Here is a 26,273-nt window from a genome sequence, read left to right on the forward strand (position 1 = left end):
AAAAAGTTTGGTCGGGAAAATCGAGCTTTGTCGAACAAAGCCACTTGACAGTCCGGTCGTGCTGCAATGAATTTTTGGGCGAGACCGCCCTTTTCCTTTTCCCGCCTTTCAATTTATTCAAGCAGCGACGACTCAAGACACGCTGCACGCATGTTACGGTTATTCTTCCTGGCCGTCCTCCAGGTCGTCAGTCTTGCCATCTTTTGCAAGGGCTTTTTTCCCTACAAAATCTACCTTTCCGGATTTGCTACAGCCCAAGACACATCACCATGGCTCGACAACTCATCCACGCATAATTCGCCATGGATGGAGCCCGAGTTCGATCGTCTCGTATTCATCGTCGTCGATGCCCTACGAAAGTATGCATCACCACTTTCACTTTCATTATTTGACGAAAACTAATGCCTATTTAGTGATTTTGTGCTTGGCAACGAGTCTGGATTTTCGTTTGTCAAAAGGTACACGCACATGGATTGTACAGCAAATGGAGTACTCGATAAATTGACACGGATATCAGTCTAATAGACAGCGGAACAGCTATCCCATTCACGGCACGAGCCACAGCACCAACTGTCACTATGCCTCGAATCAAAGCCCTGACAACAGGTATCTATTGTGACCATGACAAGACGATCAAAACGACTGACGGCTTGAATAGGCACTGTCCCAAGCTTTTTGGATGCTATTCTCAATATCGCTGAATCTGATACAACATCATCGTTGGTTCACCACGATAACTGGGTTTATCAATTCAAGCATTCCGGGGATCGACGGATTCATCTTTTTGGCGATGATACGTGGTTACGCCTGTTCCCTGGATTATTTTCAAAGACCGACGGAACCACTTCATTTTACGTTTCTGTACGTAAAGGCATCGATTCGATCCACACGTTGATGTTTTGATCCTCATCCACACCATATTTATTAGGATACAATTGAGGTGGACACCAATGTAACCCGCCATATTGATACCGATATCGTAAAGACGGACTGGGATGCCATTGTGTTGCATTATCTGGGATTGGACCACGTCGGTCATCTGGGCGGACCAAAAAGGTAGGTCCCTTTTTTTTATTATCTAATCAGCATCCGCCCTAGGGCTAAGCGCAACCCATAGTCCATTGATGTTGCCCAAGCAAAAGGAGATGGATCATGCCGTCGAACGCATCTACGACATTATTGCCAACCAGGACGCAGACAGACTAGCCAATGACATGAATGCCAAAGGGACCCTCATTGTGTTATGCGGCGATCACGGCATGAATGATGTACGTTGGATTAAAACGAACAAATATAAAAGGCACCGTTAATATTGACAAGTTGAATTAGGACGGAAATCATGGCGGTTCATCTGTCGGCGAAACATCCTCGGTAAAAGCACTCTTCATTCTTTGAATGGTCTGAATGGGTAAATCTTACGGTGCTTAAATGTTTCCCTTTTTTTTCAATCCGTTTTCACAGGCTCTTGTTTTCATGAGTCCCCGCTTTGAATCGCGTCCAACGCTAAAGCGAAATACGAGACAAACACGAGATCGTGATACCGTGCTGGGCCATCCTGTCATTGATCAAGTGGATGTCGTGCCGACCTTGGCCTCTTTATTTGGATTCCCGATACCCAAGAACAATCTCGGCAAACTGATTGTCGATCTCTACAGGGGCGATAAATGTAGGTGCTGTCTTTTATATTCTGAATCGTTGAACAGTGCCTGATCCGTTCTCGAAGTGGAAGCCATTCATCGTGCATTGCAATTGAACGCGCATCAGCTGGCTCGTTTATTGAGCAAAGTATTCCCGGATCTCCTTTTGTACTTGGATGATCCGCAGCAGCCTCTGTCAAAGGACGCATCGACCGCCGTCACATTATACACCCAGGCGTTTCAGCTTCATCATCAACTTAGCCAAGGTCTCAATAAAATACCCCACGACAGAGTGACCGACGCTTATCTGGATGTAAGAAACACTGCTGAAAATCAATAAAGTATAATGGGCCAATGGACATTAACCAATATCTGCAGTTTATCGAATATGCTCAGTCGCATCTGGTTAATACCGCGAGCGACTATAGCTTGCCACATATGGGAGTCGGCGTAGTAGGGATGACCTTGTCAGCCATCCTTTTCGTATGGCAAGCGACGTCACAAAGTCGAAAAGAAAACAAGGGTGCCGATATCGCTAGTGGCAACTGGCCTTTGAGCCGGCGGTTTGCTATCTTGGCCTTTGGAGCTTACGCAGTGAGCATGTTTGCCAGTAGCTTTGTGGAAGAAGAGCATTTCACGTGGTATTATTTCTCTCAGACCATGTTCTTGCTACTGGCTCTGCAAAGGTACGTTGACCTTTGATTAACATTCTTGGGGGTAACCACTCAAATCATACTTCTTCTAGCTTCGAGGTACCAAATAAAACTTTTGGTGGGCAAATCCGACTGTCTAGCTTATGTTTGGTACAATTGCTTTTTTTCCGACTATCCACGGGCTTCTCTGGCTATTTCGCGCCTTTTGTGCATGCAGCTGATGGTCTTCAATGGCATCTGCTGGCGGTCTCTCTGTGCGTCCCATTGGTGTACGCCGTCTATGAACTGTTTATCAAGCGAATCGGTTCGTCCGATGTTCACCAAAGCGTATCAATTATCCGGTTCATGTGGAATATGGTCTATTTACTGACAGCTTCACTGACTACGGTGCTCGTGATGGCGTATAAACTACGAGCAGAAGGCGGTACTTTGCAGTCCAGTATTTATGATCATGTGCTGCAAATTGAGTTTCTTCAAGGACTGAGTCAGGTAGAACTCGGACAGTTGATCTTCAATTATGGTGGAGCCATGTTTTGCGTGTTATCTATCTTGATGTATGTCAATAATCGCGCGAGCTTCAGCACGGTGACGGTTCACCAAGGTAACAAGTTTTCGGTAACATGCATCCCCTCATCAATCACTAATTTAACTCGTTGCGGCAGATCAATACCACGAGAGTTATCTGCAACTTTTATTGCACCTAATAACACCATTATTGATCTTGTTGTCCAAACCCCAGTACGCGTCGTTATTTGTACTTTTTGATATTCAGTTGCAGCTGTTACTTGGATGGCAACGCTCGTTACCATCCAACGCCGCTTTGCCTCCATGGATTCTCGCCACGGTTGTGTTGTTCCTCGGTCAAAGCGGTTTCTTCATCACAGGCCATTCCAACTCGATCGCGTCGGTGGATCTAAGCAACGCTTACATTGGTGTGCAGGCCTACGATGTCTTTTTCATCGGCGTCATGACCTTTTGCAGTAACTGGGCCGCGAGTTTGTGGTGGGTCTTTGCTGGTTGGGTTCTTTTGACAGACCGTGGTTGGACCGCGGAACGCTGGCACAGCTATCTGTGGGCTCAGTCTGCCATTTTCTCCGTATTTATCGCGGTTTTATCGATCTCCATCACGATTCTCCGAGAACATCTTTTCATTTGGACCGTGTTCTCGCCAAAATATCTCTATCAAATAGCGTGGAGTGTCCTCTTTCACTGGGTGGCGCAGGTTCTCTGTGGGTCCTGCATCGTACGGGTATGGCTGGGCTGGCTTCAGCCTGCTATTGTCATTGAGGAACATGTGGTCACAGAAGAAGTGGAAGAAATAGACCTAGATCCTGCAGAATTGACAGAGAGCGATACAGAAGTCATTGACAGCATCCAGTCCGAAGCAGAAATTGGAGAATCATTATAAAAATTACCACATTACAATAAAATCCTGTACCGTATGATAAGAACTCGTTCAAAAATAATAACAACTAACTGCTTGGAATCCGCTGTATGACGGACGAATGAATGAAAAGCAAAAGCAAAAAAAAAAGATAGGTTGATAGGGCATACGTCAGAGGATACCGGGCGAGAACATGCTCATTTTCACCCGTAATGTCCTTTTGTCCTTACGCTTGCACTCATTCAAACTGGCGGTTGATTGTCAGAAAAGAAGCTTTGAAAATACAAGTAAAGAAGAAAAATTTGTACATTTGCTTTAATGGCTTAAATTACAAAAAGAGTTCCACTGACCGTTCTAAAACCCCTTTTTTCTTGTTTTGTTTTTGGTTCTCTGGACGGTTGAAGGACGATCACAAAGAGTTATTTGTACGCTGGCACGCCTCGATGTTAAGCAAAAGGGACATGCAATAGGAGGATGGGCAACAAAGCGATTATTTATCTGCATCACAAATCTTTTTTATCAGCGCTCGCTTCATAAACTGCTCCCTTGCCAAAGCACGTGTGCACTAACAAAGGGGAAAAAAAGCTAATCGCGTTGATATACGGTTCGATGCGTCCGATAACATGTTCCAGCTTACCTTCATAAAGGTCGCTAAATCGATTCGTTCCGTATTAAGTGCTTTGCCCAAAATATACATGGTATCAGAAATGGCGCAATCGTCTGCCACCAGCTCGAACAGTCTATCAAAACATTTCAGTCCATCATCCCATCCTTTCCTCAGCAAGCACTACTCACTGATTATACACAACCGTGGTTCCCGATAACGCCTCGTCAACCTCAATGTCCGGTATATTATTCACTTTGTCGGTCGTTTCCTCTATGTCCTTTGATCGTGTTTTCAGTAGGTTGATATTGTATTCGAGTTTTTGACGAGCATCGAGTAACATTTTCTCTTCGTGATTAATCGCCATTTCGCCGTCGTTTAGCTGTCGATTGACCATCAGCAAACGATCCATCTCGGCGGATATTGTCATATTGAACGATTGCATATTTTCCAACACTTTTCTGTACAGCTTGTCGTGAACAGCGCTTCGTCCGCGTGTTGCATAATCGGAAGCTGTAGGCATGACCGGAAACGACGACGATTTTGGTATACTGCCAGTACTGCTGCTTGCCGTAGGATTAGGTCCCGTAGGATTCAGTGACATGGACTATACAAATGATCCCATCCAAAAACAATCAGCTCTGCTATTCTTGTTTTTCTTTTTACCCGTCCATTCATAAAATTGTCAATTCATACCGCAAATCCCTGATGAATATTGTAAAATGCCGTACCATCACCATACCATTTCGAGCCTGCCGCCGTTGCATCGGCTGCGGTGGTGGAGGTAGTAGAAACCGGTGGAGGCGAAGGGGACGCTAATGGCATGGTGTTCAAGGACGATCGTTTAGAAATAGGCGGAGTGGCATGGTGCGAGGACGGCGGGGAGGATGGAATGGTATTGGGCGGCATGATCTTGGTGTACACTGGTGGTTCTTGTCCAAACACTTGTTGTAGTACGGCAATCAGTTCAAGCAGGGTGTGTTTCTATTGCACCAAAGCTTTTTAGAGTCGATGGATTCCTTCTGGCAACCGGGCCAACATTCTGGTACCCGCAAAAAGCACACCTCTTACATTGACATCTTCGGTCCATGACGACCGATAGGGGTGATAACATAAACCGCTGTTGTCCACATAATTGCCTTCACGGACCAGCATGTTTGCAGTGGGTTTCACATATGGAATAGGTGGTTGATGAGGGTAGGACATGGGGATCCAGAAAGCGACAGGAATATTATAAGGCACCGATCGATAAGTAATAGGTACGGTGCCGTAGAGACAAAGAAGCAATTCCGTATGACCATCATTGTACGCTACATGCAATGTCTCTTAATGGAGCTGTCTATCATATACCATGACTTTCTACTTACTGTAATTATCCATCTTTGGTCTCAAGGACACGTACATTTGCAGCACAGCGTCAACATCGCGAAATGTACGTTCGGGATCACTGTACTATAGAGTAGGAATAAGCATGAAGCCCAAGGACATGGTTTACAGTTTGTTCAACTTGCATGCTGGAGGGCAGTTCGCAGCCAGTTCTGAAGTTCCATCGTACGTTGACCAATATCCCTTTCCTTCTGCATCGAACAACCTTCATTCCTTTTCTTGAAAATCGGATCCTTTTCCAACCCCGACGGAACACATGATGTCAGCAATTTTCGCATGAGAAACTTATTTGAGCCGCGCACGTCATCAATTTCTGCACGTCTCAAGTTCGTTCCTGTCACTAACAAATGAACAATACGCGTTCTTTATATCCCCCTTTTTCTTTCTGCTATCCGTTTCTATGTAAGTCATGTCCGTCCCCGCAAGCTATCAACGATATCACTGCTGCTGTTGTTCAGCCCGCCGGCCCCTTCGCCGCTGAATCGCCTGCTGTCTTCATCCTCCCGCAAGACGACATTGCTCGCTTCGTTAAGGAACAAGAAGAGCGGAAAGTCAATCGTAAACATCTGCAGGTAACTAATACGTCTTGTAGCTATTGCTGTACTTTCGTACACAAGTCTTACTCTGCTCCTGGCGCTCTCTTCTTTGCGAGCATTATACCTGTCACCGTGCTGGTAGCTACCACTCCACCGCGAAGAAGCGCCGCGTCAAGCCTTCCATCCGTTAAATGTCAAGCCCGAATCTCTATCTCCTCCTTTGGGGCTGACAGGGATTTCGTCAAGGTGACCTATCACTGGAAACATGTCTGCCACTTTTTTCAGGCAATTTGGAGGACCTGATCTGAGCATCTCTCCAACTGGATTGAGGAGCAAGTGCAACGCAAATTCACTTGGGCCAAGATCAATCAGATGGCTTCGTTTGAACAGTGACACTTTGACTAAGGTATATTATGGGTAACATAACGAGATAATAATCATACTCATCATATTTCTTACTAAGATGTGGAATGGTGAGGCCCTCATCCCAGTCTCCATCGGCTGCATGCATGTGTACAACGCGATTCAGAGACTTCTGAAAAAGAACTCGCGTCTCCATGATGTGAATGAGAGCTTGCGTTTGTGACAAGTGAGTATCGAAGAAGCTGGCCATTTCTGCAAGTACGATGCCGGTGACGGTGGGTGCTTCATGTAGGCCATTATGAGAACATGGCAGATCGAGGTAAGTGGAAGAGTATCATGTTTTATCATAGGTTATTAGTCTATTCTTTTCAAACCAATAAAATAAACTCGGTATAGCTTTTGACGAACAACACTGCTATTGTGTGTATGGACGCCACGCATAACACGGTTAGGAATGTGAATGACAAAAGATTCTATCTTAAGACGATTGTTGCCAAGTCTTCGGTGATTGGCAAAGGTGTCACATTAGCGTGGATGGTTACGGGTACTTTCCTGTGCAGAGTGACTCCGTTGGCTGAAGGTCGACCACGGCCTTTACCCACAGGCTATCATGATGGACAATGATGATAACGAAGTAAATGCCGTCGGTGCTGTCTATGGATCCTCGTGCTCGGTGTGGCTATGCCATTGGCACGTCATGCGCGCCTAGCGCAGGCATGTTTTCGGAACGAACCTCCATCTATAGTCGAAACAAGTAAGAAGGCCGCTTTGGGTCACATAGTAGCGTTAAATGCAAGCAGAGGATGCAAACTCCTTCGACCTTCAATCGGGTGCACCTTTAGACATGTCTTCTCGATCGACTTATAAATAAGGAAAGTTCATTGGGCACTTCTGTCTTGAATGAAAACGTGTCCTCGAGGAACTAAGCATTAAATATCGCATGTATACTGTAGTCCTGGACGATGAAGCTCTTTTCCTTTCATAGCTTTTCGATTGGCTATACAAGGTATTGTTCAGAGACTTTTGAAGGAGGATATGGTTTTATGACAATGTCACCAAGGAAATTCTCTTGAGACGAGCCAAACTTTCTGTAATACACCCATTTCATGCGTTTTGAAGATGGTAATAACAAACAATCGCTAGTAGCATTTGTGAGCCTACAGCAGCTGGAGGTAACTTTGTCACATTAACAGCTCAATCGTTCAATACAATATGCTTTTTGCGAAATAAAAAGAAGTGGTTTCCTACAGTTCCTAAGAGAGACAACCCAATTTCTCCAATGTTTCGGCATCATCTTTGTCGGTCTTCCTTATGATTCAATTCTTTCGTTGCCATGTCAGGCCTGTGATTCATAATTCAAACAAGTCTGCGATGGAGCTTCGGTGTAAATAGGTTCGATCTTCGAGTGTAGGCATAAAGCCATGACGCATGAATAAAGTTAGAGTAACGATGTCATCAAATATTCCAGTAAGCGAGGGCGACGCAAGGCAAACAGGCGTTTTTTTTTTTGTTTGGTTTTTTTTTAACGGTTTGATCGGGATCAGGCTTGACTCACTTTACAATATTTCCAAAAGATCGATTGGTCGCATAGTGAAAATGGTCAATTGTATGTGCGTGACTGACCTGTCAGCAAACATAACACGACGTCCGAAATTTGTTTTATCTCTTATCTTTTCTTCCCTTAATATAAAAAGGATGAAATTTGTTTAAAATTATTATATAGTATAGCATACCCTGAGTTGATGATGATAATGATCATTATCATCATCATCAGGGTATGCTTCATATTAATGGACGAATAGAAAAAGGAATAAAATTAAATATCTCTGATCTCTCTTATCTTTATATATCTTACTTCTTTTCCCATCTATATCTCAACTATACTCTACCAGAGCTTGACCACACGATGGCAACGCCGAAGGCTTCTCCTCAGGACGCCAGTTCACGCCGCTATCACTCAAAGATTTTAAATATCTACAAACACGAAAAATCAACTTGACCACAATTTTAAAGCCAGGATACGCGTCTTACAGGGAGAGACGTCCCTATAATCCACCGTAAGAGTTTTTTATTGATTGCTCCTAAAAAATAGCAACTTTTTTGACGACTGGCCGAAGATTATACCATGTTGAAGCGGGATGCAAATAATCTGGCGCTACTGCATATCTTGCGTGGGAACGTGACCTGCGCTACACATTTAACACCCTTTTTCAAACCATCCAGCAGAGGTATGACGCTGGAAAGAAGTCGAACTCATTTAAAAACAATCAAATATATTACAGGATATAACTATCCCCAATGGTCACCTGTGTTCCTTTCCCTTGCTGATCAATACGCTTCCAGCGCCCATACAAGTAACTATACGTCTTATCTAACCTGATATAGCTAGAATTTACTTACCATTTGTGTAGATGCAATGGAACATTTAATAATCATCCACGCTTTTTGTTGCGGATTTGGGAGGGCTTTTTAGAAATTACAGCAAGCAAAATGACGTTACACTTTCAGCAAGTGCAAAAACGCTCGGTAAGTTAAGTTGAGTGATTAATTATCCAGACTCTAAAAAAGCAAGCAATCTAGGCAAAAGGGCTGTTCACAAGTTGATTTCTTTCAAGCCTTTCGTTGTCAATGATTGGAGTGATGTTCCTGGCGACATACAAGAATTCCACGCTTTTACCAGTATGGTTCAAATTTCCATATTTGATACATGCTCACCATTCACCATGAATAATATGATAGGGAAAATCTGGATAAGCGCAAACAAGAATTTGCTGGCTTAAACGCCGATGCGATTGACGAGAAAACTGGAGCAACATTGACGGCAAATCTAGTCCGTTATTCCGCTTGCCTTCTTCAAAAAGCACACGATTTTGAAGCAAAACAATGGACTCTTCGCGTTGTAGAGCGAGTTGATGAATGAGATCTATGGCAGTGTCTCTAACGATAAGCTACTTGGGCCAAGAGCAATGGAATCAATTGCTCTGCGCGCAGCAGTAGCTAATATTTTAGCAAGACTTGGATGAACTATCGCTCTTATAAAATATTTCATGCCGTCAATGCGATACAACAACGCAAAAAAGTTGTAATCGGTGGAGTCAAAGCGGATTTCCTAATATCATATAGGCTTGAAGGAAGACATTGACATGCAGTCGAAAATATATGGTTGAGATCATACTTTAATGCATCGTATAAATAGCTTTCGCATCATGTCAGAACAAGTCCAAAGACAATTTGTGAAAAGGAGCACTTGATGAGAGGTTACCGTCCTTTCTTTAAGTGAGTTAATTTTGCTACAAAATTTGCACCATTCAGTATCTTGCTGTGCCCATAGGTTGGCTCTCACTGGAGATCTTTCATATTAGAAAATTGCGATATCCACCTTGACTAATCCGAAACTAGAGCCCTTTTGATCTGCCAGCCAAGATACTTGCAACTGTCAGGCACTGACCCACAGAAGCATGGGTGATATCAAACGCCGTCGCGTGATACATTTCTGATTTGCTCATTTTCACCATGCACATGCGTTAACAGCGTGGTTTAACAATGACATGAGTATCGTTTGAAACCAAAGACTATATGAGGATCCGGTTGAGCGTGTTACTTTTTTGTTGCATGAAAAATTCACTTGATAGTTCAATCTTATAGTGTTGCACAAGCTCAAGCGTGTGTGATGGAATGGAAAGCTTATTCCATGGTAATGGTGGCAATATTTTAGCCATAAATGGTCAAGCAGCGAGACAGAACGGACATCACTTCCTTTAGGTAAAACCACATCCACTCCCATTTCGCAAGGCCAACGATACTGCTGGAAGCGCCACAAAATTACATAAACCACTTTACAATCCGTCATCCAAACATGCGCAATAGTACCTGCGCAACATACAGTAAAGAAAAATAGTCAACTGTTGGGCCATGCTGCCACCTTTAGGAAGCAATAATGAGGAGTAAATCGAGAGAGGCGATGAACCTTTGGAACGGTTATTGTATTGGTCAAAGAATACCGGTGCAAACTTTTTAGCTATCTGACGTGTTTTTAAAGGTCTATATTCGCATTAGGGTCTGCTAGTCAAGGTACGACGAGATAAAAGAAAGCAACCACATACTTTACGGCGCTGTTTATAAAGGTGGGATTTTACAATACAATCACCGACAATTGTTGTCGGTGATAGGAGTTAAAGCATAATGTTGTCCGAGAAGACCTCTTGTCTTATTGAATCGGCGCCTGTTTGAGAATCAAATTGCAAAAAGTCGTAGATAATGCGGTCCACGCACTAACGTTCTATTGATATGGATAACATATTGATTGATTCCAAAGCGTATTGCAGCAAAGCAAAGCCAGCGACAGTTCCTATTTGAGCAATGCGAATGTGTGCGACTGTTTATGATACAAAGAAATATACAAACATGCAGGTCATGTAGGATGCAGTTGTTTCTACAAAAACCCATACCTTTTTTCATATACGTCAAAACACATTAGTGTTGGATGGTGTAGTCTCATTCGCGACTCGCATAACGGTCGCTGATTCGTGGAAATAACTCATCCTGATCGTTTCGTATTCGACAGCTGAGATGGTTCCTATTCGATAAAGCAAAAGGGTCCTAACCTAGCGGAGATCCAATAATGGGCCAAGTGGCCATAGTCGCACGATGACTCAGATTGTTCCCTTTTTTCATTGCAACAGCGTGTGTGACGACGGTTTGAAAGTTTAAATTCTTTTTTCTACGCATCAAAAGCCGACGCCTATCTTGCGCTTCACTTCATCGCTCTTTCTTGGCTAATCATTATGGACGCTAATCAAATCAACGCCGGCACCACCGCCTGGACACCCACCAACTGGAAAACGAAGCCTATCAAGCAAGACGTCGTTTACGAAGATAAGGAGCACGTGCAAAAAGTCTTGGGCAAGCTGGAACAATTGCCACCATTAGTGACTCCCAAGGAGGTAAGTCCTGTCAAAATGACGGTGAGCCATGCTCGTTGCGCAATTCATTCCCCACTCACGATTTCCCCTTGACGGGTGAGTAGATCGAGAATCTGCGAGAGCAGCTGAAACAGGTGGCACTGGGTAATTCCTTCTTGCTACAAGGTGGTGACTGTGCGGAATTGTTCGACTATTGCTCTCAGGTACGTTATAAAACAATTATGATAATATATTTGTAGAACGAAATTTAACGGCAATGACAGGGTCCCATTGAAGCCAAATTGAAAGTGCTTCTCCAAATGTCGCTTGTCCTGACGTGGGGAGCCAGAACATCAGTTGTTCGTATTGCGCGTATGGCGGGTCAATATGCCAAACCAAGAAGCAAACCCACTGAGATGCACAATGGCCAAGAGATTTTGTCTTACAGGTAATGAACGCTCGTTTTCATTGTACAGAGCATGTAATTAGTCATACTGATAAAATGGTTGCTACAGAGGTGATAATGTCAATGGTTTTGATCCTAGCGACCGCACACCTGATCCGGAACGCCTGCTGGGGTAAATAGTCGCTTTGTTTGAGCTTGACAATGAAGAAAATATTTAGGGACTAACGAAATGCGATTATAGTGCTTATTTCCATTCCGCTGCCACAATGAACTATCTCAGATCATTGCTGGATTCTGGATTTGCGGGTGAGTCAAGAATAAGGATAATAATTGTAGTACCGCACACATTGAGACCAAAAGATTGCTAATCGGCCGATTTACTCTTGCACAGATCTGCACGAGCCATCCAACTGGAATCTTGACCACGTTCGTTCAGAAGCCGTACGAGGGGAATACCAAAACATTGTAACACAACTGACAGATGCATTGGATTTCATGCGCACCATTGGCGCTGATAATTCACAGCAACAATCGGCTTCCAGCAGTGTTTTACGGTCGGTCGATTTCTTTGTGTCGCATGAAGCCTTGTTACTGGATTTCGAGACGGCCTTGACCCGTTTGTTACCGTCACCTTCTTCAAAGACCAAGAAATGGTACAACGCGGGGGCCCACTTTTTGTGGATTGGCGATCGCACACGACAGCCCGATGGAGCGCACATTGAATACATGCGAGGCATTGAAAATCCTATCGGTATCAAGGTGGGACCGACCACGGAACCCGACAAGTTGGTGGAACTGTTGAACACACTGAATCCCAGCAAGGACATTGGCAAAATTACACTGATTACACGTTTCGGTGCGGGCAAGGTCGACACCCATCTAGCCCAACATATTGAAGCTGTGCGACAGTCTGGCCACATTCCCGTGTGGGTCTGTGATCCCATGCATGGTAACACAAAGAGCGTATCAGGTGGCATCAAAACGCGTCATTTCGTTGATATTTGCCAGGAATTGTCACAAACCTTCCGTGTGCATAAAATGTGTGGCAGCAAGTTGAATGGTGTTCATTTCGAGTTGACAGGCGATTCAGTCACAGGTAAGCCTATTTTCCCAAAGAGTAGCTGCACCGTTATTTTCTAGCATGTGATGTATTTACGGGTTTCTATTGTTGTAGAATGTATTGGTGGTTCGATGGACCTGAAAGATACCGACTTATCAACCAACTATCAAAGCTACTGCGACCCCCGCTTAAACTATGAACAATCCCTAGATATCGCCTTCCTCATTGCTAAATACTATCAAAAAGAGAGAAAGAACGAAGAGTTCCCCAGTCTGTAATGATTCTCAGTTGCAACCAATTAAAGCTTTTCTGTTTGCAAATCTTGCAATGCACAGTTGTCTACAGATGGTTTAACATGTTTGTTTTAATACATTGGGTGCGTGGTACATTAAATAAAAGAATGAATAAGTTAAAAAAAGAAAAAAAATACACGATGTAAATTGGAAAGACACAGCAATAAATTGGTAATATCGCAATTAATCGAAGCAGACAGCATTTACGATAAAAACAAAATCAATGCCAAGTTTTTCCTTATTCTATAGAATTTTTTTTTTTTGAAAAGACAAAGAGAAATGACAGTTCCATGGAACTATGGATGGATTACTGAGAGATAACCTTGGCCAACACTTCCTGCAAGCGTACAGCATCATACCGCGGTTCTTCAGGGGCAGATTGAGGATCTGGTGGTACGGCAACACAACGGATACCAAGCTGTTCAATGGCATTTACATCCACAGGGACACCTATTTTGGTAACTGGGCGGTTAGCTTGTTTTGGCGTCATTGACCGGATTTTGTCAGACTTACGTGAATTAGTGAGAAAGAGCAAGTGAGTAATAAAAGAGGAGGGCGGGGAGTTGGGGACCAATTCAGGGGGGAAAGGAGGGGAGATGAAAGCGTCTCCTAAACTCGCGCCATCGGGGCCGGCGGGATAGCCCTCGACAGGTGTAGGCTGATGAATACTATTAAGCATACCAGACAATGGTGGCATAGCAATCTGTAATCTGCCTACCGGAGACGGTTTCAAACTCGCCGGAGGTGGCGGTGGCCATTGTCGGAAACCGTGATCTACCGGCCGAGGATAAAAGCTTGGATGGTACGGTGAACAGCTGCGACGACTAGCAAGCAAAGTGTCGTCTTCCGCTTGCGAATCGTAAAACTTGCGTCTTGCATCGATCAGCTGACTTTCATTCAATGCATTTGTAATGGTCCCGATAAAATCCATGGCCGAATACCCATCGGTTTCCCGATCCTGGGTTCCGTTCAAAATCAGGATTTTGTACTTCAAAGAGGGAGATTTGGCCACAACGTTTCCGACCCCACGCAAGATAAGACAGGGAAGAATGGATGTGTAGAGGGAACCTATGGAATATACCAGATGCTTCCTTGTATTCAAGTGAGCTAATACCTTAGGATTCGGTAATGGGTAGATCTCTTGGCCGTATTCGTTCATGTAATAAATGCGTCGAATGGCCGCCGACAGTTTCTCTTCGGTCGTTTTACTAAAGACCAAGTTGCCGTTCACTTCACCGTCAGGAGAAGCTTGACTGGGCGAATTCGGTAAAGCCAATCGAGAAAATGCATCGATGGGATTCATGGAACGATGACCGGCTTTGTGTTGTCCTGGATGACTAATTTCACATTGACCACGCAACGTCTCTCCATCCTCTAACAGGGCAGCAATAGCGGCGGTGTGATTGGTGTTAATGGCAGGCACCACATGGGTCGGTTCCCGGATAGCGGTAATGGATGAGAAGAGAAAAATTGCCGCTTCCAACGATCCAAAGAATAAGCGAGCTCCTGTCAAGAAGAAATTGCCAATCGACCCATTACAAAAGTTGAAGTGCTTGTGTGCCCGCTTTAGGATTTCACAGTTGAAGAGCACCAAGAAGCCTCGAATGGCTTCTTTTTTCTCGGTAGAAATGCGGTCCCACAATCTAGGTCACAGCAACCTAGCCTTTAGTATGTTTCTTCCAACGGTAACCATGGAACGTAATTCTGCCTTACCTGTGTCTGCCTTCCACAATCAGCGACCACTCGTCTCGAATCGAGTGTTCATTTCCTTGACATGGTAGACGATAACTCAATAGTTCCTTGATCGCAATGCGTTCCTCGGCATCGGGACCTTCGACATTGATCAGACGGCTTAGGCGGGATCGCAAATCACCAATGCTAGGACCACCAAGCACACGCAGTAGTTCGCTCTGAGTTTAACTCATTAGATGTGGGGTGGCACAAACTTGTCAAAGAAACGACTTACAGTAGAGCCGCCGTTGTCGGAAATACCGAGTACATAGCATACGTTGGGAGTGATGGATTGAAATGCGTTGGCTACAGTAACACATTAGATCCATCAATCAGGTTTCTCCATGACTAGCAAAACAACCGCAATTCCTACCTATAAAGTTACAGGCCGATCCGCCGGAAAACACAACAAATGACTCTTCAGTCATTGCAGATTCAGTCATTCTGCAAAAAGATTAAGCATATATTGCTTCAAAAAAAAGAAATGAATAAAAAAAAATGAAAGTGTGGAGTGAGACGATTGAAATTTCGGAGAGTTGCTGGGTTATTTATTTACAGCGCTAAACTTTTATCACATAAACATGTCATTGTATCCCTGAAAAAAAAGAGAGAAGAGAAATGGTTAAGCTCGGGTGATGTTTCTCTTTTACTGTACAAAAAGAAGGGAGGAGCTTACTGGAGGAGGCAATTCGTCGTTATCAGGTTCACCACTGAAACGACCACTGCCACGAGGTCGGATTCCGCCTCGGCCAGGTCGAGCTCCAAAGGGGCCAATGGGATCGAATCGGGCACCCGGAGGAACCGCTCCTCTGTTATTGTTTGGAAATTAAAAAAGACAGTACTAAGTATCAATGCCCGACAAAGAATGTATAACGAAAGAATGATGGCCCAGCTGCCTCATTGAAACATTACCTTGGCAAAGGCTGCGGGCCTCCAAATATGTGGCTGGAATCATCGTCATGTCCCTGCGTCGATCTGCCGAATATGGGATGATCAGGTCCCACAAACATGCCGCTGCCAACGCTGAAAAACAAAGCTTTAGCAACGCCCTCGTCAATCTTACTCGAATGCTTATCATTAATTACCCAGGCATGCGCAATCGACCACCGGCAGGCTCCAAATCACTTTGGCCCACATTCAGAGGATTGACTCGTCTACACAAATATGCGTCAAGATTGGCCAACGACAAACAAAGTATGTATATTCTCTTACTCGGACGATGGGTCATCTGGTGAAAACGGAGGATCATAAAACGCGGGACGGGGCGGAGGATTTGTTTCCGAGGACAACGGCTGACGAGGCTGTGAACGGTTCGAATTGCGAGAATCTGTGTTTGTGCTCCCATTGCTGTAAACAAGAAACAAGGATTTAGTTTCCCATTTTCCTCTGGCATGGCCAAATGAACAAACTTGACATACTCTGACTCAGTATAGCCTGGTTTGGTTAGTCCTGGGATCAACCGCTGAATGATGTTGATTTTGAAAAGAACGATAAAATCATTGAAGCGATCGGTGGAGATGAAACCATGGACCAGAGGTTTGTCGGAGTCTACTTGATAAGGAAAGAAGGAATCCGATGTGTAGTCTTTGCAAACGATATCCAACGTTGCTGTTTTATCGTCCTAGTAAAAAAAGGGCAAGTGGGCATGGGTCAGGGATATTCCAACTACCCAACGCCCGAACGCCTTTTATTTCTTACCCCAATACCGAGTCCGTGAACAATCCAGCGATCACCTAACCGCAGACTTTTAAGCACAAATGTCAGGCTCGACTGCGGATGGCTGTAACGAAATGCATAAAAATGGGGGCTGTGCTCGTTCCATTCGTTGGGTAGTTGTTTCTTGGTGCCATCGCCCTCTATCGGTCCTCTGTTGTTAGCCACAAATCGCAGATAACGTATGATTCTGCAACGCATAAACCCAGCTCATTACCTTGGCGGGCGTCGTCTCCCAATCCTGCAAAACGGAATCCGACACTAAGCATAACAGCGTGACTTGCAGCAGCTAATGCGTCATATCCTGATTGAAGGGAATTGGGAATACATTGCTGCAATGTATGTAATACGGACGAGGGATCAAGTACGTTGGGTGAGGCCATGGCCAAAGAGTGAAACGATTAGCAGCATTGCGCGGTTTTTCCTGTTCCCAATGAATCGAAATTCAAATAGTGTCGTCACACATTATGCGAATTTTTTGGTTTGTCTTCTTTTGGCTGAAATCTATCCGCAGCATCATGAGCGAAAATATGACAACTGCAATTGGTGTGATCAATTGTAACAACGAGAATAATTTCATTACAAAAGAAAATAAGCCATGGTGGAATCTAACATTATTGACCAGATATGTAATTCTGCATAGTTTTTTTGGTCCATTGCGCGTTCAAAACGTTTATCCTTTATTTACTACAGAAGCTTATGCCTGATGGATTAGTGATAGTCGAAAGTTACAGTCGAACTTTGCAAAAAATAATAATAATAATAATAATCAGTCATTGTCATGTGTAACAAGCCGTACACCCGCTGTGCAATGGATGCCACCTGCTACTGGATGCCGCACTCTTGCCTTGAGCGACATTCGTCAGACAAAAAGCCTAACGCAATACGGCATAACCTGGGCGAGACTCTTGATGGAACTTTGGTATATTAATGTCAATACTCTGGCATACCATGAAACACTTTTAATGAACAAAGCAGCACTTATTGACCCCCTCCGTTCTGTCCCGCCCAAGGTTATGATAGATCTACAAAGATGTGTGGGAATGTTGGGTATTTAAAAAAAATGAGTTAGTAAGCTCTTTGGTTGATTTAAATTTCGTTGAGATATTTTACCTTTGATGTTTGATGCAGCAGATACCGAGGGCTTCCCGACCGAAATAAAGAAAGGATACAAATATAAAAAAAAAAGTAAATACAATAGGTGCGTCTGTAAAAACCCCCTAAAAACCCTGTGGGAAAAAAAAGGAGGAAAAGACTGCAAGAAGACTATTCACTAAAATACAAAATACATACTACAACTACAAAATAAAATGGTCGGGAAGAAATATCGAAGGCGATACCACGGGCAGCAATCCATATGAGAGGAACCTGGGGAGGACGCGTCAGCGTTTCCCGATGAGATGCAAAACTAAAGAAGAAGAAAAAATTCGGACAAAAATATGTGATTTTCCATGGATGAAACAATAGTCACCTCACTGATGCATGAATGATGAGCTACACAGATCGAAGCATATCTGTTCCATGTATCATTCGATTACTGAAGAGAATGAAAGGGCATATACAGTATAACTGACAGATAACCCAAATTAAATGATGCTACAAAACACCAGATCGTCGTATCGTCAATCACCTTTCTTCAAAAAAGAGCTCCACTCACATTTTATGTGAACGGCGACGATACTCTGTTTGACCACAACTGGTGCAAACGGCATCTTGCTGCTGATTGTTTCGCCTATTATCGTGAAAGTGGGCAGCGAGGCATGGTTGAAAGATGAAAAAAAGGTTTAACAGGTCTTGATAACTTAGTGTAGATCATGTGATTTACAAAATCGCTAATTTTTCAAAGATTTTAATTATATAGATAACTGAATATATAAATTGAGGTGAGCAGTGACACCACGCAAGAATGGTAAAGCAAAAGCGGGTTCTTTGGACCACCTACACTGTAATTAATCTACGGCCAGCAGAAATGTCGTGGGCCGGGTAACCAACCTGGAAAAAAAGATTGTACCCCAGATTCAAAGTACTTCGTCACATCACTTGTGTGAACCTCCGATCGTGGATCCAGGTTTGCTGGGGAACATTTGTATTGATGATTGACTTGTTCTGTTCCTTATGAAATCATCCTGGTACAATCCAATAAGTTCCCTCAATGATTGTGATCCTTTTCATCTTGGATACAGTAAGCATGTGAAAACACACCCTCCAGATAAAATAAATGAAAAAGTAAACAACAAATTGTTTTCTTGATCCGGATATTTAAGGTTTGACTACTAACGTCGGTACACAAGCCGAGACATCTCAGAATTCTACGTTGCAAAGGCTACGGAGATCCTGTCATCAATCACATATTAAGCATTTTTATGAGGGATGATTGGTATATTGTATGGCTACTTGACAGCCGTCATTGCGCCTAGCCGAATGAAGTAGAGTTGTGGAAATGTGTAAATCGCTTATGCTTTTACGGATCTACGATCGGGGGAATTACTGGCACGTGCGAGGTGCTTTCGACTCGTGAAAACAAAAGATTACAAATACGTGATGTTTCAGCGCTTATGATTGTAGGGTCTCTTTTTTTTGGAGGTCTTGTTAACCTCAACATACATTATACATTCATTAGTCGATCTAAAAATACTTGAATACAGCTAACCAAGTATGACGTGCTGCGGTTGACGTACCAATTGCCAAATTTTTTTACGTGATCCAAATGGTACGTTCATAAATAACGGTGCAGTTACCAAATTACATTCATCTTTTGAATCCGCTCAAATGACCAAAAACGGAGGACAGCAAAATAGCTGATTCAATGATTACCTAATCCCGGCTTGCAAGGACTCGATGCTTCAGGATCCTACTTACATGCTCATGTGGTTTGCAGGGTGAGCCACATGAAAATTCTCATGTGCAATAGTAGGATTCGTCAGTAGACGGGTTCCGAGCTTGCGCAATAGAAACATCCACTTCTTCTGTCAACATTGTTTTGTCACCCCTTTAAACAATATTAATCAACAGGTGACGTAATATGGTAAGCTGTTTGGTCTTGTCGCACATCAACACCAAATTCGTCTACGGGCACAGCTTTATTCAAAAAGACACGGACAAAAAGGAAAAAATACGACCACATTATAAAAATGTCGAGGTTTTTTTTTTCCACACAGATGAACATTTTTGTCTTTTCACGGTTCTTTTTTCTTTTTATTGGTATCCTTCCATTTTCTAACGCGGTGCGGTAGTTCCGCTCTCTCCTTGTCTCTTTTTTTTTTATCTTTGCAAAACGCTGGCTTCAGCTTTTTTTTTTTAGACGATGAACAAGCCATTTTTCAACTTGAAAAAAGATCCCGCTAAGAATATATCCAAATCAAATAATAATCCAACTTCCGAGAATTTAAGCAAGTTCAAAGGGATCAAATCGGGCTTGACGCTCTTTCGTAAATTACGCAGCACACTCAGAGTTTTCACTCATCACCACGAACCTCATCACCGAACGCTGTGGCAGTGGTGCCATCATCACAAGAATGGAGACACACCACGTCGTTCAGTTTTGCCACAAACCTTATCCCGTTTTCGTAGCCTGGACGATATAAACATCTCGACCCACTCGAAACCATCCGATCAAACCAATTTCTATCCTGAAGACGAACCGTATCGTCGGTTGCGAGCCTCCCGATCCCAAACCAAATCCATAAAACTCCGACGGTCCCTCAGCCGGGAACAGCTTCACCATGCCTACACTATCCCCCACAACGGCTATGGTCGAAAAGCAGACCAACCACTCACCAGTATTCTCATCAAACCATACGGCTCCTCTACCCACACTGTACATCCTGCTTCATCTTGCTCCACTTCATCGGCGTCGGCTGGACCTGCTTCGGAGCGTATATCCATTGGCTCGCTATCATCCAGAAAGCCATCTGACCACAAACGACAAAACTCTCACTTGTCGTCGTATGTGTTAGCTTCCAATATCACGACACATTCGGAGGATCTCACTGCCAAGGAATTTGCCGACATAGCGGGGATCAAGATTTTGCCTGAAGATGAATTCGACGACGACGCTGTCATGTATACAGCTTCCTCTTTTCTTCCCTTTCCGTACCATCATCGTGAAGAAACTGTCAATATGTCGCTTTATACCCAATCGTCCATGTATAGTCATGGCGACACGCTGCGGCGGCTACAGATTTGGGATCCTGAATTTTGGATCAATCCGGACTCTGGCCAGTCAGCGTCCAGTGTCGGGACCAGTTCCCAAGGTCACATTCGTGCTGCAGATCATGTCACCAAACATCACGATTCTGGCCTGGAGTTATTACCTGTATCGCATGACCTTCGTCGAGTCAAGACAGTTCCCGACGAAGACCCTTACCACCGTCTAGGATTGCAGCGCGCTTCAACGACCATGGCCCGCAACCACGTTATTAAGAAAGGTCGTTTTGAAATTCACCTGGAAACCACCAACAGCATCCCCGACATCCATCACCGTTGTGCTTACACAGAGACGCTTGTGGATCGAAAACGAAGTCATACCGTTTACCCATCTGCGCCACTAGCAGCGGTATTGCCTAGTTCGGCATCGGAAGCATGACCCAACTTGACAACGTAGGCCCACTTTTCCCTCGGATGATTTTTTTTATCTTCATTGTAACATATTGTATGTATTTTTGATTCATAACCATCAAAATGTATATTTCTTAAACAGAGAAAAAGAATATTTATTATTTATTTACTGATCTGTCTGACTCGGAAGACATAGAGCAGACAACAAGTATTACTTTTTTCATCATCTTTCAACATTGGACCGTAATTTCCTTTTTTTTTTTTTTGTTTCGTTTCGGGTCGTCTGTCATGTTTGTCAACTGCGACATCCAGCAGACCAGAACCAAATAACCTGCATGACTTTTTTCTTCCAAAACGACCTAATCAAACGCACGCGAGCCAATGTCAAAAAACGACATTGCTTTTTGAGTTCTGACGTCAAATTTTAGTGTCGACTTGCGTGCTATGGATGATGTTTACGAGTGAAATAACAGTGTCACCGCATGGCTAACGCATCAGCTTATTTGTATGAAAAAAAAGGTCTCTTCAGGGGAGACATCGTACGGCTTCTATATAGAGCTAGACAAATAGGAGTACTGTAGGTGATGTGAACAGGAGCAAGCCCGTCGTTCAGTTTAGCAACACAAGCCGTCGTCTCTCCACAGGCCATCAGACAAGCCGCGTGTCCCCCCTTACACCGTTGGAAGAGGAATGATGAGTGGCACCAGTGTACATGAATATTTTTTCCATATCACTTTTTCTTTGTTATTGTATATAAAGGTTAACGCGTTTCTCCTTGCTCATTTTGACTTGTAATATTTTTAACCCCCCATCCCCTTCTACCCTTCTGGATTCAATTGGATCGCTCCTTTTTGGATCAATAGAAATCCAAGGGCACCAAACAGTTGGCATCCTTTTCAATTATTATTAGGTTTGCCTAATTTTTTTTTATCCGTTTTCCACTTGTTGTCTTCTTTTGTCTTTTTAGGTTGCTGTTGTTAGTGCCATCTCATCCTCATGACGTTGGACCATCATGAAGTTCATGGATACAGTCCTCCACCTTACACGGACTATGACGCCGACCAAGGCCAAGACCGATTCCGCCATAGTGTATCGTCGACCAATTCACCCAAACAATCATTTTCACCGCTTCAACGACCTTCCCCAAAGCAATCCTCCACTATCAATTTGACTATGCTTCCTCATCAAGATCCATCCAATCCTTTCGCCTTTACACCCCATCAACTGACCGCTTTAGTGGATCGAAAAGATTTGGATTTTTTGGCCCAAATTGGTGGCGTAGAAGGTGTTGCCCAGGGTCTTCACTCCAGCCTCACCCAGGGTATCTCGTCGCAAGAGGCCAATCTACCCCCCATCACACTCCATGATCTTGAAACGGCGGCGCTGGACGACGTGAAAGCAGAATCATACACTTTTATCGATGAAAAACAACCACCCGTCCCAGGAACGGACAGTGCAACATCCCTGGATATAGAGCCCTTTTTACAGCGACGACGGGTGTTTGGATCTAATATCCTTCCCACCATGGAAGTGAAGAGTATTTTTTATTTGATGTGGCTTTCATTTCAGGATAGGACACTGGTACGATGAGGATCTCTTTTTTATTGTTATGATTTATTATTCTTGGAATCATTTTTAACTTATCCCTTTGAATTTTTACTGTTGCTAGATATTGCTAACAGTGTCTGCTATTATTTCCTTGACGGTCGGTATCTACGAAGATGTCACGACCGTAGAGTACGATGCGGCTGGGAACCGTATTCCTGGCGTCAAATGGGTCGAAGGCGTGGCCATTATTGTGGCGGTGCTTTTGGTCGTCGTTGTAGGCAGCGTCAACGATAATCAAAAAGAGAAACAATTCCGTAGTCTAAATGCCAAGAAGGATGATCGACATGTCAGCGTAAGTCGTCTTGCATTATTATTCAAATCTGGGATTTCTGTGGCAAATATTGAATATTCTTTCTCTCTCTTTTTTTCACTCCTTTTGGTTCCAGGCCATTCGGTCGGGCCAACAATGCGTGATTTCTGTGCACGACATTCAAGTGGGCGATATTTTGAGCCTTACACCGGGGGATATCGTCGCCGCCGACGGTATTTTTGTTCAGGGGTATAACCTAAAATGCGATGAATCCGCCGCAACCGGTGAATCGGACGCCGTGAAAAAAATTCGCTGGCAGGACTGTATGACCTTGCAATGGATATCAGAGCATCGCCATGACCTGGCTTCAAATGAGGATTCCTCTTCTTTGGTTGAAGCTTCCAACGACCCTGAAAAGCGCCTTCATTCTGTATCCGACGATTTTCCCAATGACAATGATTCATACAGCGAAAGCCATCGACCAGACCCCTTTTTGATCTCGGGAAGTAAAGTACTCGAAGGCATCTGCACCTACCTTGTTACTTCTGTAGGCGTGAATTCCTTCAATGGTCGAACGCTGATGGCCTTGCGAACCAACGACGACACCACCCCGTTGCAAGAGAAACTGGATGTTTTGGCAAGCAGTATTGCCAAGCTCGGCCTAGGGGCCGCGGGATTCCTTTTTGTAGCTTTGCTTGTCCGATGTATTATAGGATACATGACGGCCAGTCTGTCCGTCTTGCCCGCCGATATCGTGTCACAGATCATGCGTATTCTAATCACCACTGTCACTGTTGTGGTGGTGGCCGTACCTGAAGGATTGCCACTCGCCGTGACCCTAGGTAAGTGAAATGAGTGCAAAACACACGCACACACACAAAAAAGGGCGGTGAATCTGATCAATCTCAATAGCTTTGGCGTATGCAACGCAACGAATGCTCAGAGATAATAACCTAGTGCGTATTCTCACCGCTTGCGAGACCATGGGCAATGCTACGACAATTTGTTCGGATAAGACGGGCACACTCACGCAGAACAAGATGTCGGTGGTAGCAGGCACGTTTGGTTCCTCGTTCCGTTTTCTCCGCGATCCACCTGCAGCTCGCACTGATTTGGTCGAATTGAGCCAGATACGACACAAAATTCCTCTGCCTGTGCGTAATTTTGTCAATCAAGCCATTGCCATCAATTCGACGGCTTTTCGCAACAAGACCTCGGACGGCGATGTGACGCTCGTGGGCAACAAGACGGAAATCGCTATGTTGAACTTTGCAAAGGATGCGCTTGCATCGGAACCCTTTGAACTGTTGCGCACGTTTTGGCAAGTGGAGCAGGTGTTCCCTTTCAGCTCCAAACGCAAAGCGATGGGTACCGTGATCCGTATTCCCGTGTTGGATCAGTATACGAAACGAGAACGTATCGTGTACCGTGTGCATATCAAAGGCGCGTCGGAGTTTTTATTATCGCGATCGACACGCATTTTGTCCATCCACGGCGAATCATATGACAAGTTTCACGGAGTCGAAGAAGGCAACATCTACGATATTGAAACGCGTACAATGACCGAAGCCAATCGGGGCCGCATGGCCAAGATTATTCAGAGTTACGCAACGCGATGTTTACGCACATTGGCGGTCTGTTACAAGGATTTCGATACGTGGTCTAGCCATCACAAATTGGAAGACGTGCTTGCTGCAGGAGGGCTCACATTACTTGGGATTGTTGGCATTGAAGATCCCTTACGACCGGGCGTCAAAGAAGCAGTGGCTGCATGTCAAAGTGCAGGCGTCTGTGTACGTATGGTGACGGGCGATAATATGCTGACCGCCAAAAGCATCGCACGTCAATGCGGCATTTACTCGTACGGTGCACTGGCGTTGGATGGACCGACGTTTCGTCAACTTCCTGATGCTGAACGACTCCGCATTCTCCCTCACTTGCGCGTATTGGCGCGATCAAGTCCGGAAGATAAACGCGAACTGGTCAATGCATTGCGAGCAACCGGTGAAATTGTGGCGGTCACAGGCGACGGTACGAACGATGGTCCAGCACTGAAAGCGGCGGATGTGGGTTTTAGCATGGGCGTGGCAGGCACCGAAGTGGCCAAGGAAGCGTCCAGTATCATTTTGATGGACGATAATTTTTCTAGCATCGTTCGGGCCATTTCTTGGGGTCGCTGCGTGAATGATTCTGTGAAAAAATTTTTGCAATTCCAACTGACGGTGAATATTACGGCCGTCATGTTAACGATTGTTTCGGCAGTGGCCAGCGATGAACAAAAGTCCATTCTAACGGCAGTCCAGCTGTTGTGGGTGAATCTCATTATGGATACCTTTGCAGCCTTGGCTTTAGCAACCGATCCACCGACTCCTGATCTTCTCGAACGAAAACCGGAGCCACGCACGGTGCCTTTGATTGATTGCCGAATGTGGAAAATGATCCTAGGACAAACATTTTACCAAATCGGTATTATTTTGACATTGTTGTACACGAACGTGCTCCATTTGGAACATGACGAAGCCACGCTTCAAACTGTGGTGTTCACGGCCTTTGTGTTTTGTCAAATTTTCAATGAAGTCAAGTAAGTTGCAGGTCTTCGTGATCTTTTTTTTTTTTCTTTCTTTGATGGGAACCGCAATTTTAGATCGGATGAGAAAAAAAGAATCCGACATTGGGAAACATGCTCCGCTCAGAATGCGTGCGTGTTGCTCCTTACAACACCCCTTGAAAAATCCTCATATTCATTCTTTTGTTAAACTTTGTCCTTTTTTGTTTTTCTTTTGATAGTTGCCGGCGCATTGATAATCGGTTTAATGTCGTAAAAGGCATAAAAAAGAACCACTTTTTCATTCTTATTTTTGTCGTCAGCGTGTGCGGTCAAATCCTTATCGTTGAATGCGGCGGCGCAGCGTTCCAAACCGTCCCGTTAAACAGCTCGCACTGGATGTTGAGCATCGCCATTGGATTGATGTCTATTCCTATTGGTGCCATCATTCGCATGATACCAGACGAAGTATTCGCGTCGCCCTTTTTTTCTTCCCGCAAATAAAACGAATAAAAATGAATGGACCCAAAATTGTTAGAACCCGATCAACCCTTCACTCTTGATTAGTTATTTTTGCAGCAGATGGAAGATTTGTACACATTTTAGCAGATCAAAATCCGTCTTTCGATTGGTTGACGTCATCTTA

At 44.2% G+C, this 26,273-nt stretch overlaps 10 protein-coding genes across 10 annotated transcripts; 7 read left to right on the top strand and 3 right to left on the bottom strand.

Moving 5' to 3' along the window:
• Positions 1-110: 110 nt before the first annotated feature.
• BYT42DRAFT_580771 (alkaline-phosphatase-like protein) lies at positions 111-3,740 on the top strand. Its single transcript, XM_051569536.1, has 12 exons — positions 111-359; positions 414-458; positions 518-606; positions 659-861; positions 929-1,056; positions 1,118-1,268; positions 1,330-1,371; positions 1,462-1,666; positions 1,724-1,950; positions 2,016-2,323; positions 2,383-2,891; positions 2,953-3,740. The coding sequence occupies exons 1-12, from the start codon at positions 151-153 to the stop codon at positions 3,696-3,698; spliced, it is 2,862 nt and encodes a 953-aa protein (XP_051420584.1). The 5' UTR covers positions 111-150; the 3' UTR covers positions 3,699-3,740.
• On the bottom strand, positions 3,741-5,848 carry BYT42DRAFT_519965 (UEV domain-containing protein). Its single transcript, XM_051565265.1, has 7 exons — positions 5,790-5,848; positions 5,646-5,730; positions 5,350-5,588; positions 4,975-5,262; positions 4,470-4,885; positions 4,312-4,414; positions 3,741-4,239 (listed from the first exon to the last, which is right to left on the bottom strand). The coding sequence occupies exons 1-7, from the start codon at positions 5,826-5,828 to the stop codon at positions 4,165-4,167; spliced, it is 1,245 nt and encodes a 414-aa protein (XP_051420585.1). The 5' UTR covers positions 5,829-5,848; the 3' UTR covers positions 3,741-4,164.
• Positions 5,849-6,000: 152 nt separating this feature from the next.
• On the top strand, positions 6,001-6,882 carry BYT42DRAFT_647392 (uncharacterized protein). The gene is made up of 2 exons (XM_051572708.1): positions 6,001-6,606; positions 6,664-6,882. Exon 1 carries the CDS (start codon positions 6,012-6,014, stop codon positions 6,501-6,503), a length of 492 nt encoding a protein of 163 aa, XP_051420586.1. The 5' UTR covers positions 6,001-6,011; the 3' UTR covers positions 6,504-6,606; positions 6,664-6,882.
• BYT42DRAFT_616667 (uncharacterized protein) lies at positions 6,862-7,187 on the top strand (the record flags this gene model as incomplete). Its single annotated transcript, XM_051572099.1, has 2 exons — positions 6,862-6,882; positions 6,960-7,187. 2 exons carry the CDS (start codon positions 6,862-6,864, stop codon positions 7,185-7,187), a joined length of 249 nt encoding a protein of 82 aa, XP_051420587.1.
• Positions 7,188-11,152: 3,965 nt separating this feature from the next.
• On the top strand, positions 11,153-13,271 carry BYT42DRAFT_580786 (DAHP synthetase). The gene is made up of 7 exons (XM_051569537.1): positions 11,153-11,506; positions 11,590-11,688; positions 11,749-11,912; positions 11,980-12,042; positions 12,112-12,176; positions 12,262-12,966; positions 13,045-13,271. The coding sequence occupies exons 1-7, from the start codon at positions 11,348-11,350 to the stop codon at positions 13,206-13,208; spliced, it is 1,419 nt and encodes a 472-aa protein (XP_051420588.1). The 5' UTR covers positions 11,153-11,347; the 3' UTR covers positions 13,209-13,271.
• BYT42DRAFT_580787 (uncharacterized protein) lies at positions 13,272-15,459 on the bottom strand. The gene is made up of 6 exons (XM_051569538.1): positions 15,328-15,459; positions 15,190-15,260; positions 14,937-15,133; positions 13,942-14,866; positions 13,737-13,881; positions 13,272-13,673 (listed from the first exon to the last, which is right to left on the bottom strand). The coding sequence occupies exons 1-6, from the start codon at positions 15,395-15,397 to the stop codon at positions 13,531-13,533; spliced, it is 1,551 nt and encodes a 516-aa protein (XP_051420589.1). The 5' UTR covers positions 15,398-15,459; the 3' UTR covers positions 13,272-13,530.
• BYT42DRAFT_580790 (PI31 proteasome regulator N-terminal-domain-containing protein) lies at positions 15,460-17,134 on the bottom strand. Its single transcript, XM_051569539.1, has 8 exons — positions 16,885-17,134; positions 16,653-16,810; positions 16,373-16,575; positions 16,167-16,301; positions 16,040-16,108; positions 15,867-15,977; positions 15,631-15,763; positions 15,460-15,549 (listed from the first exon to the last, which is right to left on the bottom strand). The coding sequence occupies exons 1-8, from the start codon at positions 17,048-17,050 to the stop codon at positions 15,526-15,528; spliced, it is 999 nt and encodes a 332-aa protein (XP_051420590.1). The 5' UTR covers positions 17,051-17,134; the 3' UTR covers positions 15,460-15,525.
• BYT42DRAFT_580792 (uncharacterized protein) lies at positions 17,135-17,374 on the top strand (the record flags this gene model as incomplete). Its single annotated transcript, XM_051569540.1, has 1 exon — positions 17,135-17,374. One exon carries the CDS (start codon positions 17,135-17,137, stop codon positions 17,372-17,374), a length of 240 nt encoding a protein of 79 aa, XP_051420591.1.
• A 2,383-nt stretch (positions 17,375-19,757) lies between these two features.
• Positions 19,758-21,425, top strand: BYT42DRAFT_580796 (uncharacterized protein). The gene has a single exon (XM_051569541.1). It carries the CDS (start codon positions 19,972-19,974, stop codon positions 21,250-21,252), a length of 1,281 nt encoding a protein of 426 aa, XP_051420592.1. The 5' UTR covers positions 19,758-19,971; the 3' UTR covers positions 21,253-21,425.
• A 596-nt stretch (positions 21,426-22,021) lies between these two features.
• BYT42DRAFT_580800 (PMCA-type calcium-translocating P-type ATPase) lies at positions 22,022-26,265 on the top strand. The gene is made up of 5 exons (XM_051569542.1): positions 22,022-22,805; positions 22,894-23,124; positions 23,219-23,924; positions 23,995-25,663; positions 25,870-26,265. The coding sequence occupies exons 1-5, from the start codon at positions 22,221-22,223 to the stop codon at positions 26,129-26,131; spliced, it is 3,453 nt and encodes a 1,150-aa protein (XP_051420593.1). The 5' UTR covers positions 22,022-22,220; the 3' UTR covers positions 26,132-26,265.
• The last annotated feature ends 8 nt before the right edge of the window (positions 26,266-26,273 follow it).

This window comes from Radiomyces spectabilis (assembly GCF_025331425.1).
Source record: "Radiomyces spectabilis strain NRRL 2753 chromosome Unknown BYT42scaffold_11, whole genome shotgun sequence".
Taxonomy (NCBI): Eukaryota; Fungi; Mucoromycota; class Mucoromycetes; order Mucorales; family Radiomycetaceae; genus Radiomyces; species Radiomyces spectabilis.

What these genes read in the sequence shown, in the direction of transcription:
- BYT42DRAFT_580771 (XM_051569536.1), top strand. Translation starts at nt 151, where the DNA reads ATGTTACGGTTATTCTTCCTGGCCGTCCTCCAGGTCGTCAGTCTTGCC. An exon ending in GTCGTCGATGCCCTACGAAA is followed by an intron (nt 360 to 413) that starts GTATGCATCACC and finishes ATGCCTATTTAG; the next exon opens with TGATTTTGTGCTTGGCAACG. An exon ending in CATCTGGGCGGACCAAAAAG is followed by an intron (nt 1,057 to 1,117) that starts GTAGGTCCCTTT and finishes CGCAACCCATAG; the next exon opens with TCCATTGATGTTGCCCAAGC.
- BYT42DRAFT_519965 (XM_051565265.1), bottom strand. Translation starts at nt 5,828, where the DNA reads ATGGAACTTCAGAACTGGCTGCGAACTGCCCTCCAGCAT. An exon ending in ATATTCATCAGGGATTTGCG is followed by an intron (nt 4,886 to 4,974) that starts GTATGAATTGAC and finishes TCATTTGTATAG; the next exon opens with TCCATGTCACTGAATCCTAC. An exon ending in ACCACGGTTGTGTATAATCA is followed by an intron (nt 4,415 to 4,469) that starts GTGAGTAGTGCT and finishes ATGTTTTGATAG; the next exon opens with ACTGTTCGAGCTGGTGGCAG.
- BYT42DRAFT_647392 (XM_051572708.1), top strand. Translation starts at nt 6,012, where the DNA reads ATGAACAATACGCGTTCTTTATATCCCCCTTTTTCTTTCTGCTATCCG.
- BYT42DRAFT_580786 (XM_051569537.1), top strand. Translation starts at nt 11,348, where the DNA reads ATGGACGCTAATCAAATCAACGCCGGCACCACCGCCTGGACACCCACC. An exon ending in CAAGAGATTTTGTCTTACAG is followed by an intron (nt 11,913 to 11,979) that starts GTAATGAACGCT and finishes TGGTTGCTACAG; the next exon opens with AGGTGATAATGTCAATGGTT. An exon ending in GATCCGGAACGCCTGCTGGG is followed by an intron (nt 12,043 to 12,111) that starts GTAAATAGTCGC and finishes ATGCGATTATAG; the next exon opens with TGCTTATTTCCATTCCGCTG.
- BYT42DRAFT_580787 (XM_051569538.1), bottom strand. Translation starts at nt 15,397, where the DNA reads ATGACTGAATCTGCAATGACTGAAGAGTCATTTGTTGTGTTTTCCGGC. An exon ending in CGAGTTTGAAACCGTCTCCG is followed by an intron (nt 13,882 to 13,941) that starts GTAGGCAGATTA and finishes AGTATTCATCAG; the next exon opens with CCTACACCTGTCGAGGGCTA. An exon ending in GCTCTTTCTCACTAATTCAC is followed by an intron (nt 13,674 to 13,736) that starts GTAAGTCTGACA and finishes TTACCAAAATAG; the next exon opens with GTGTCCCTGTGGATGTAAAT.
- BYT42DRAFT_580790 (XM_051569539.1), bottom strand. Translation starts at nt 17,050, where the DNA reads ATGGCCTCACCCAACGTACTTGATCCCTCGTCCGTATTACATACATTG. An exon ending in CCAGGCTATACTGAGTCAGA is followed by an intron (nt 16,302 to 16,372) that starts GTATGTCAAGTT and finishes TCTTGTTTACAG; the next exon opens with CAATGGGAGCACAAACACAG. An exon ending in GGTCGATTGCGCATGCCTGG is followed by an intron (nt 15,978 to 16,039) that starts GTAATTAATGAT and finishes TTTGTTTTTCAG; the next exon opens with CGTTGGCAGCGGCATGTTTG.
- BYT42DRAFT_580796 (XM_051569541.1), top strand. Translation starts at nt 19,972, where the DNA reads ATGAACAAGCCATTTTTCAACTTGAAAAAAGATCCCGCTAAGAATATA.
- BYT42DRAFT_580800 (XM_051569542.1), top strand. Translation starts at nt 22,221, where the DNA reads ATGACGTTGGACCATCATGAAGTTCATGGATACAGTCCTCCACCTTAC. An exon ending in CATTTCAGGATAGGACACTG is followed by an intron (nt 22,806 to 22,893) that starts GTACGATGAGGA and finishes TACTGTTGCTAG; the next exon opens with ATATTGCTAACAGTGTCTGC. An exon ending in GCCACTCGCCGTGACCCTAG is followed by an intron (nt 23,925 to 23,994) that starts GTAAGTGAAATG and finishes CAATCTCAATAG; the next exon opens with CTTTGGCGTATGCAACGCAA.